The following is a 10230-nucleotide window of genomic DNA, read 5'->3' as shown; positions in this document are numbered from 1 at the left end:
CATTAGTCTTTTACTTTTGAGCCTTGCAACGTCAGACTTGGTTTATGTTCAGATGGTTTTAGTCCATTCGGGTCGACAGCGAAATCGTATTTTATTTGGCCTCTAATGGTCACTGTCTATAACTTACCTCTATGGATGTGCATGAAGCAATTGTATATCTTTCTTAGTATGGTCATCTTAGGGAGGAAAAGTCCCACACAAAACATTGATGTGTTCCACTGACATCTGATAGATGAGTTAAAAGTTTTGTGGGATGAAGGGGTGGTTAAATATGATGCCTTTACTCATTAGAATTTTATTCTACGAGCAGTACTCTTATGGACCATTAATGACTTCCCTATATATGATATGTTATCTAGGTGGACCACTCATGGACATTTATCTGTTTATATTGTATGGAACATGGAAAAAGTTTCTTTTTGGAGTATGAGAGGAAGGTTTTTTTTTTTAATGTCATCAACGATTCTTGCCGATGGATCATCCTTTTCATCGCCAAAAAGATAAATATAAGAAATGTGTTGAATAGGAACCTTCAATTCTTTGATTATTTGGTGCGGAGATCTTGGAACGATTAGAGTCAATTCCAAATATCACATATGGGACAAAAGTGGGCGACCAAAAGTTACTGAGTTTCGGTCAAGCCTATAATTGGACTAAGAAAAGCATTTTTTGAGAGTTACTGTACTGGCAAACGAATCTCATTCGTCACAACTTAGATGTGATGCATATTGAGCGTAACATATTTGAAAATATATTTAACTTGATGATAGATGTTACAGGGAAGGCGAAAGATAATATCAAGGCTCGTCGTGATTTGGAGGTGTGTTGTATGCGTTGGGAATTACACTTAATTGAAAATAACGGTAAACTTTTTAAACTGAAAGCCTCATACATTTTGACTAAAAATCAATGGAAAGCTATGTGTGCTTAAGTGAAATAGTTAAAATTATCCAATAGTTTCACCTTTAACATAGGAAATTGTGTGAATGACCAAGAAGACAAATTTTATGGGACGAAAAGTTATGACTGTCATGTTTTTCTGTAGCGGTTGCTCTCAATTGTCTTGTGTGATATGGTCCCTCATGATATATCGAGCACAATTATTGAGATCTCACATTTCTTTCGTGATGTATGTGCAATCAAACTGCATCTTGAGTATATCAATGCATGGGAAGGGAAAATCATTGAAACCATTTGCAAATTAGAAAAGATTTTGCCCTTTGTTTTTTCAACTCAATGGAGCATTTGTTGATCCATTTGCCATATGAAGCTAAGGTTAGAGGACTTGTCCATTATGGATGGATGTATCTATTTAAGAGGTAAACCCCTAAACCCACACATTTAATTTAAATTTTTAGGGTATTTGACAATTAAAATGTAAAAAACGAACGTTGATTTTTAGGGTTTTAAAGCATCTGAAAATATGGTGAAAAATCAAGCATCGGTGGAAGGATCCATTTACAAGCATATATCATTTTTTTGCTCGATGTACTTCGAACCTACAATCCCAATAAGAATGAATCAAGTCCCACGGAATAATGATGACGTCAATGTTGATGTTGACAATCGTCTCTTGATTTTCACCTATCTTGGTCGACCTTTAGGTCAATACAAGAAACGTTGATATCTAGAGGAGGATGAGTTCTATGTGACCAAACTATAAGTACTAATGAACTACAATGAGATATTACCGCACATTGAGTAAGTATGAGTTTAAGCAATAATAGAAAATTGTAATTTGGGTAATGGTATTAATTCGTGATTATTATTTCTCCTATCTATAGGATGTTTGATGATATGGAAGAAGGAATTAGAAAATGTCCATGATACATCATTTTACAATTGGTTAAAACAATATGTAAGTTATATTTAATAAGTCAATTTGATTTTTTTTTCATTTAATACTTTAAATAATTGAAAGCCATGTAACTTTCCCATAGTTTCGCCAAGATACTAGTCAAATTGATTCTTGTGTTGTCAACATCTCTCATGGATTTGGTCGTATGGCAAGGTGTTTCAAAGGTTATTACATCAATAGATACAAGTTTCACACATTGGATTATGGCCACAATTGTAAAATGATGAACAGTGGTGTTTGCATCAAAGGAAGTTGTTATAATGATTATGATCGTGAATTTTATGAATTGTTGGTCGATATCGTTGAGTTAGAATACTTTGGTATCAATAACCGAGTCATATTGTTCAAATGCCATTGGTTTGATATCGACAAAGGTGTTGGAGTAAATCCTATTCATGGGTTGGTCAAAATTAAACACAACTTAATTCTTGCTAGCAATAGGCCTTTTGTTTTTAGCCGAACAAGCAACTCAAGTGTACTACACTCCATATCCATCAAACAAAAGAGATCGACATGATTGGTAGACAGTGTTCAAAATGAAGGCTCAAAGTCTATTTCTCATTACTGATAATGAGTAAAGTGATGGGGAAATTATCAACCTTAACAAAATGGTGTATCAAGAAGATGAAGTTTCCTTCAATTCACAATTTGATCATAGTTCAATCGACCTTGACAATAATACAATTCTTCATACTGGTGAATATGAAGAGGTTAATACGGTGGTGGATGTTGAACATAATGAAGAAGATGATGAAATTGATGAAGTTGAAGCAAAATACAACGAGACAAAGGAAGAATCAAACGAATAAAATGAAAATGATACTGATGATGATAAATATGAGAATGAAGAAAATGAGTTACCTTGTTTCGATGACAATTGGTGGGATCTTTTGGTTTTCTAAAAGAAAAAATTAGGCGAATTTATTGTGTTGACTTTGACATTTAAATTAATGTTTATATACATATTCTATTTTTTATAGTCATTATAAGAATTGTACATTTTTCTTCTTATTGGACAAACATAGTTATGGTGAAGAAGAAAATGATGTACCATTTTCGAGCTAGTAGTAGCGAGGGCCCTTCGGTTACCCGACATTTTGTGTGGCAACCTTTGCCGCCTCTTTCCCCCAAACCGTAAACTCCACCTATAGCAATAGATACTACTCCCATACAGGTAGAAGTATCGATGCAGAGTCTAACAACTCTAGTCGAAACCCCTACTTTGGAAGTTGTTATGGTATCTAACATGTCGTAGTCTAAGGTAGAAGGCTAAGTTTCGATTTGCCAACAACGACTCATTTAGACCGATGGACACTTATACATTTTCTCAAAGGGAGCTAAGTTTCTCTACTCCAATTCATATCATTCATTATATGTAGTCAATTCAGTTAATTAATTTATGCATTTTACTAACAATAAGTCTATTTTGTAGTACTTTTGAGGAGACTGACGTTACTTCAACCATTACACGGATTGTCAAAAGTAACTGTAAAGGAACTTGGTTGACATGGAGGCAAGTTCCTCAAGAGCACAGGGATAACATGTGGCAGAAATTCGAGGTAACGTAAGGATATACTATTAGTGTATAACATTGGATAATTTCCCACACTAATATATATTTCCCTTGGATGTAGGAATCTTTTACATGGGTTGTTGTAGATGTAATGGAGGTCCGATCCATATGGGAGAAAATTTGCAAGGATCGCCTTAAGGACTTGTTATAAGATGAGCGTGACAAGGCCAAAAGGGAAGCTGATGGCTTGGACATTGATCTCGTATTGATGAAGGGTAAGACGCGACCTTTTATCACTGCTAAAGTATGGGACCAGCTAGTTAATGACGTATGGTCAAAGCCCAAGTGGTAGTCAAGCTCCCACAAGGCTAGGCAGGACTGCTTGATTGAGAAGGACGACGACGTAACAAAATATATAGGCAGTTCCTTACTTTTACCTTACACCAAAAGCAGTTGGTACATGTTTTTATTTTAATATTACAAAAATCATTCACTTTTAAAATACAATTTTTTATGTTGTTAACATGTTTTTATGATTATAAGAAAAGGAAAAGAAACTTCAGGTCATGTTCTCTGAGCTTTTCGAACACACTCATAAGCGACAAAAGGGTACCGAAGAATTTACGAATAACAAGTTTAAGAATGTCTATGTAAGTAATACTTGTGCTTATATATATATATATATATATATATATATATATATATATGTTACTTATCGATTAAATACTTAATAATTTTTAATTGCATTTTTATTTGTAGGAATCATACACTTCTGCTATATCACAAAAGTATAGTGAGGAGCCGTCGACCCAACTAGAGTTTGATCCATAGGCATGGACCAAGGCCATTGGAGGGTGCACTAGCACTAGGACCCACGTTTACGAATTTGGCACCAGAGTTCCTTCTTCGAGACTTCCAACTACATTCGCGACGTCTAAGTTTGCTGGTGGCCTTGCCGCTACACCACCTCCTTTGACTCTTGCGCTTGAGCCCGAGGGTTATAAGGAATTGGTTATCGACATCAAGGACTTGAAAATGCCTTTTAATAGACTTAGTGACTTGTTGATGGAGGTAATTGGATCAAGGAAATCGTCAAAAACCTTCAAGCCTTCCTCATTGTAGTAGTTAGATCCGCAACCTCCACCACAAAAACAACAATAGCCACCCCCACCCCTTTAGTGAGATTTGTATTTATATTGGATCTTTACATTTGGATTATTATTAGATGTTTACATTTGTATTACATTTCATTTTTTTCTATATATATGCATTTTTGTGTTTGTTATATGTTAAGTTTATCAATAACAACATCATATATTGATTTTATTACGAACAAGATAAAATTTGATCCTAAAAAATATATGTTCTGTAGCTATTACTGACGAAATTACCGACGAATTTCATCATTTATCAATGGAATTGTCGATGGAATTCATTGTTTGTCCACAGAATTCATATAAAGTACCGACGAAATATCGACGAAGTTATTGCCATTTGTTGATAGATAACACTTGTAAGCTTCCAAGCAAGATTCGTTGGCTATTCATCAGTAATTTCGTCTATATTTTCTAATGGAATTACTGAATAAATAGTTTCATTGTAACCATTGACAAAATTTTTTATGGGTCTAAATTTTTCGGTATTGTTACCAATGGAATTTACTGATCGATTTTTCTCTTATTGACGACATTTCGTTCGATAGATTTAAGTCTTTATCGATGAAATTTTTGGTTCGTAAGTTATTGATGGAATATTCCATTGCCAATGGATATACCTTTAACAACGACAGCATTTTCAACTGACAATCAACGAAATTTTTCGTCGGCATTTCCATCAGTAATTCCTTTTACCGGCCGAATCGTAAGTATTAGCATTGAAACTTTCTGTCCACAATCCCCTTTTTTCTGTAGTGTTTTTTTTTCTTTCTTTAGGATTTTCGATTCTTCCCAATTGTCTTCTTCCCTTCGCTTCATGGGATCCCTAGATAGGGGTGGGGTGGTCATACGACCACCTCACCCTGGCGAGGTCCTGAACAGGCACGAGAGTATGACGTCTGGCAAGTTCACCTTTACACATTGTCAGTGTGTGCGGATGTGGTAGTGCTGGGCATGGTTTTGTTGCCACGCCCAACTGTCCACATTTACTAGTTTTCATTTTTTTCTTTTTATTTTTCTTTATTTTGTTTTGTTATTTTTTTTCTATATTTCCAGATTCTTTTTTTCTTTAATATTTTTGCCTTAATTCTATTTTAATCCTGTTTTGCTTTTGTTTGTGGTTTTGATTTGTTTTTTTCTTAAGTAAATCTGATAACTTTGTTCAATTAAAGGACCTAACCTTTGGGTCATAGAAATTCGAGAGGCCCAAATAAGGGCTGGAGCTTTTGGAAGCCCACTAGGCACTCCGTTGAATTTGGAAGAGAAAAACAAAACAAAACAAAACAAAAATGATAAAAGTAAAAGTAAAAATAAAAAATAGAAATAAAGAAAATGACTGTAGTAAAAAATGGTGTCTACAATGTGGGGTCTGAGTATGAAATGACTGACCATGGATTAATGTCCTATTTTTTAGGCTTTGAGTTTATCCAGAATGACAAGTTAATCTTCATTCATCAGAAGAAGTTTAAAATGGATGCATGTAAACCAGTCTCCACTCCCATGGTTGCTAATATTAAGCTGTCATAGTCTGACGAAGTTGAGAATGTTGACAGCACTTACTACAGAAGTTTAATTGGGAGTCTCTTATACCTTTCTAGTTCGAGACCAGACATCACGTTTCCTACCAGCTTATTGTCTCGATTCATGCATTGTCCCTCTCAAAACCATTTGACAGCAGCAAAACTCATTTTGAGATACATTAAAGGGACTATGGATTTTGGTTTGGTGTTTAAAAAATCCATTGATCATAATTTGCAAGGTTTTGCAAATAGCAATTGGACTGGGAGTGTGGATGACTCCAAGAGCACATCAGGATTTGTTTTCTCACTTAAGGGCGGAATTTTCTCTTGAAATTCTAAAAGCAGGAGGTGCTTGCCCTATCTTAGGCTGAAGTCGAATATATCTCTGCCTCTGCTGCTACCAATCATTCACTTCGTTTGAGAAAGGTTCTCTGTGATCTGGCGTTTCCTCAAACAAGTCCCACAACTATTTGGGTTGATAACCAGTCAGCAATAGCTATAGCAAGAAATTCTGTCTAGCATGGTAGAACGAAACATATTAGAGTAAAATATCACTCTATTCGTGAAGCTGTGAAAGGCAAAGAGATTGAAGTCTGCTATTGTTGTTCAAGTAATCAGCTAGCGGACATGATGACTAAGAGACTGCCAACAGATAAGTTTCCTGCGTTAAGGAGTAAAATGGGAATCTTCAACATTGATCTCAAGGAGGTGTGTTAGGAATTGAGATCAATTTGAAGAAACTTGTGGACATCATATCAGAGTCTTTCTTTTCTTTTTGATATGCTGCACATCAAGACCGTGGCTCGAGACGCAGCCATGAAGTGGACATGGCCGACTATTTTTTTCTTTTGTGTATTGGCCAATCAGGCCATCATGCTGTGAATGTGACATGTGATTGCTTGACTTAGTGTAATAGTTCATTTTTCTTTTTAGATGTTAAAAAGGCCATGTTTGTAATATAAACACATGATGAATGAAAAACAGATATCTTCTCTACTCCTCTGTTCGAGCTTTTCTCTAAAATATATTCATGTAAAACTGTTACACAGGAGATAAGAAAAGTGGGTGGGACAGTGGAAATGACGATGGTGGGGGTAGAAAAAGAAAATAGAAACAAATAAACGAGAGAATGTATTTAGCCTAGCGAGTGTAGTCGGAATATGTGAAAACTGTACAATAATACTGTGGAACAGGTATGCTGCTCGTACTAGCTCAACTTAATATCCCGAAACCACTAGGCAGCTGCTTAAGAATAGCATTTGTCAGTTGAATAAGTAGTGGACATCTCACTAGGACATTGAGGTGAATCCCATGGTAGATTGGGCTTCCATGTATCAGGCACGTTTGGGGGCAAGCTGAAGGGAAATCCCATTGATCGGATAGTTCCCCAAGGGTTATCATCAGGGGTTGCATTCGAGTTCCTTTTCATGCCCTCCTCACTTTCTCCTACACCTGCATTTCCTTGCATATCTTGGGGCAAGCTGATTGAGAAGCCACTATATTGCTGTTGTTGCCCTCCAAAATCTATACTCTCGGAGGCCTTAGTAACATCAGAGATCAAGGGTGGGCTCAATAGCATGGGAGCAGCATCAACTGTACACTTGGCGGCTCCTGACATGTCAAGCTGAGAAAACATGAAGTTGTTGTGAAGGTCTCCATTGGAAACAGAAAATAGAGATGGTCTGTAGACTGTCGTATTGAATGGTTTATAAGAGTGAACATCTACAGTAGAAAAACTAGCAGTGGAGCCTTGTTGTAGTTCACTGTTGCTGCATAAGTGTATTGCTGATTCGATTTCAGTTGTGCAAGAAATGTTCTCTGAACTTAATTGAGTGCAAGGTGCACCTTGGTGGAGTATTTCAGATGCTGTAGTCTCAGGTAATGAAGATATCCAAGGGTGAGAAAGAGCTCTCTGGGCCATGGAATTGGTCTTTTTGAATATCCTACAAATAGCCCATGCATCCTGTGGATAAAGCAAAATTAAATAAACTGGTGATTTTAGACAGTTCCTAATTAAGGGAAATATTGGAGAAATAATTCAAGGATCATTACATTTGCAGGAAGGCTTTTGTCCAAGAGCTTTTTCGGTGGTGCTGAGTCTGACAGTGAAGGTAGCCGAAATTCATGCATCATCCAGTCTGTTTTAATCCCTTTGGCAGCTCTGCCTCTATAGAAAACTAGGGACTTTTTCAAACCAATACACTTGGTGCTATCAGAAGAGTAAATAGGACGGTCTGTTCCAGTCGCCTTCCAAAACCCGGCTCCTGTGACTCTGTTTGGCCTTGCACTATTTCTGTATTTACGGTCTCTGGGGCAGTAGAAATACCACTCTTTCTCCCCTGAAGCTGCTAGCTCTGCTTTTAGAAAGACGGAAAAGAAACCATAAGGCACTCTCTTACAACTTTTTCCTCAGAGGAACCAACAAAAAATAATTCAACAAAGATAATTAAAGATTATTCTCAAATGTTTCATCTGAACATTGGGAGAAAGATGAGAGCATAACAATACAGACGAAGTAACAGACAAACTTATGGACACTGGACAGCAGTGATGTTGAAACTTTTGTGACCTTATGTCCTGCCAAACATGGAGAGGCTTCTAATATTAGAACATCTTACCTGATAGGGATATTAAACAATACTATTCTATGAGTGAGAAATGAAAGCAAATTTCTTATGTTTCTGGGACGCAAAACAAAAGATGAATCTTACTTAATTTGAGTACAGTGAATCACTATAGAAATAAAGAAAAACCAAATTCTGAACAAGTATTCATGTAATAGAGTATAGTGATAAAGAAAAGCTGAAAACTCACTTGGAAGATCCCAGGGCTCATATTTATATATATCTACTTGCTTAATCAGCTCAATGGGCAAAGGTCTGTGCTGAATCTTTCTCCTGAGGTAAAATCCAACAAGCTCCTCATCTGTTGGATGAAATCGAAAACCAGGCAACATCACATCTTCAACCTTATCCACATCATTCTTCTCATCCATGTTACTCTTACTTCTCTCCGGAAACTGTAAGAGGCAGCAAGTTGATGAAGATTTGTATAAACCGAATACAAAAGGAGATGGCCTAATCGCGTTCACAATCCTGAAAACTGGAAGCTGGTATTCTTCTGAGCAAGAAAACTTTGGAGAAGCTAAACTTTTGAATATTGATGCAGCAGCAAGAGCTTAAGCCGTGAAGCAGTTTTGGGACAGGAACTCCGAGAGAGGACCAAGAATACAGTACTAGCTTAGTTCGCTTATTTCAAAGCCAATTATATGCTACCTGAGAAGGGTTCTGTCCCCGAAGCCTAGGCCGTCCTTTCAGGGTGACTCTAAGGGAGAGCGTGTTTATGTGAAATTCAAGATGCCTTTGGTGAGAAGTTGAGCTTAACTTAAGCCAAGCTGAGCTCCTTTTAAATAACGGATTTCATTGAACTCAAAGTCAAGGCAACGAGAATTTTAATTGAACTCCTTTTCATTCTCAACCGCATATGAAGCTGTTTCAATCCAATATAATGATCTGAATATGACTATAAAATCAGCTGTTTTTGGGGATTTTGAAAACCAAATTGCTTTCAGGCACTCCTCAGCTTCATCTCTCATGGGAAACCTCTTGTTTTTATCCTGAAAAATCAAAGACAAGATGACAAAGCAACCTTCCATATCATACTATTTTAATTCTCTACTTAATTTAATCTTTGCTTGAATAGTTTTTTGTTCACTATACTCAAGGCCGTGCCAACTACCAACACAAAAAGTTCAAACTTATATTCAAGTCCAGGAGATTCTCTGAAAATTCCTTAGAGACCCCTTTTGAGGAAAAATTATCAAATCTAATATCCTTGATCCAAAAACTGCCCTTTCTATTCCCTTCCGCTTTCTCTGTCACACATGAACAAATTACAGCCATTTGCCGAAAACGAACCCACTTGACCCCTCTTGGAAACACATCATGTAAGTATTAGCCCATTCCCTGAACTTCATATTCATGGAGTAATTTCTTTTTTTATTCGATCAAAAGAACGTGGATATTTGAGCAGAGAATACATGGATTTGTTATTGAATCAAATACTTGAAGGTTTAATTCTGAAATTTATTCGTAATTTTACTTAATTAATGTATAAATCTAAAGCCACTATTTTATATGTATATGTTGAAGGAATCATTAAAAACTTTAGTAACCCATTAAAGGG

At 36.4% G+C, this 10230-nt stretch overlaps 1 protein-coding gene across 1 annotated transcript; it reads right to left on the bottom strand.

The window, feature by feature from the left end:
- Window positions 1-7062: 7062 nt before the first annotated feature.
- Window positions 7063-9417, bottom strand: NAC094 (NAC domain containing protein 94). The gene is made up of 3 exons (XM_018119306.2): window positions 8860-9417; window positions 8098-8399; window positions 7063-8008 (listed from the first exon to the last, which is right to left on the bottom strand). Exons 1-3 carry the CDS (start codon window positions 9038-9040, stop codon window positions 7292-7294), a joined length of 1200 nt encoding a protein of 399 aa, XP_017974795.1. The 5' UTR covers window positions 9041-9417; the 3' UTR covers window positions 7063-7291.
- Between the last annotated feature and the right edge of the window lie 813 nt (window positions 9418-10230).

This window comes from Theobroma cacao, chromosome 4, assembly GCF_053813885.1.
Source record: "Theobroma cacao isolate CCN51 chromosome 4, ASM5381388v1, whole genome shotgun sequence".
Taxonomy (NCBI): Eukaryota; Viridiplantae; Streptophyta; class Magnoliopsida; order Malvales; family Malvaceae; genus Theobroma; species Theobroma cacao.
The sequence above is the reverse complement of the archived record's forward strand: the minus strand, read 5'-3'. Positions and strand labels throughout refer to the sequence as shown.

What these genes read in the sequence shown, in the direction of transcription:
- NAC094 (XM_018119306.2), bottom strand. Translation starts at nt 9,040, where the DNA reads ATGGATGAGAAGAATGATGTGGATAAGGTTGAAGATGTGATGTTGCCT. An exon ending in TGAGCCCTGGGATCTTCCAA is followed by an intron (nt 8,400 to 8,859) that starts GTGAGTTTTCAG and finishes TTCTAAAAGCAG; the next exon opens with AGCTAGCAGCTTCAGGGGAG. An exon ending in ACAAAAGCCTTCCTGCAAAT is followed by an intron (nt 8,009 to 8,097) that starts GTAATGATCCTT and finishes CTTTATCCACAG; the next exon opens with GATGCATGGGCTATTTGTAG.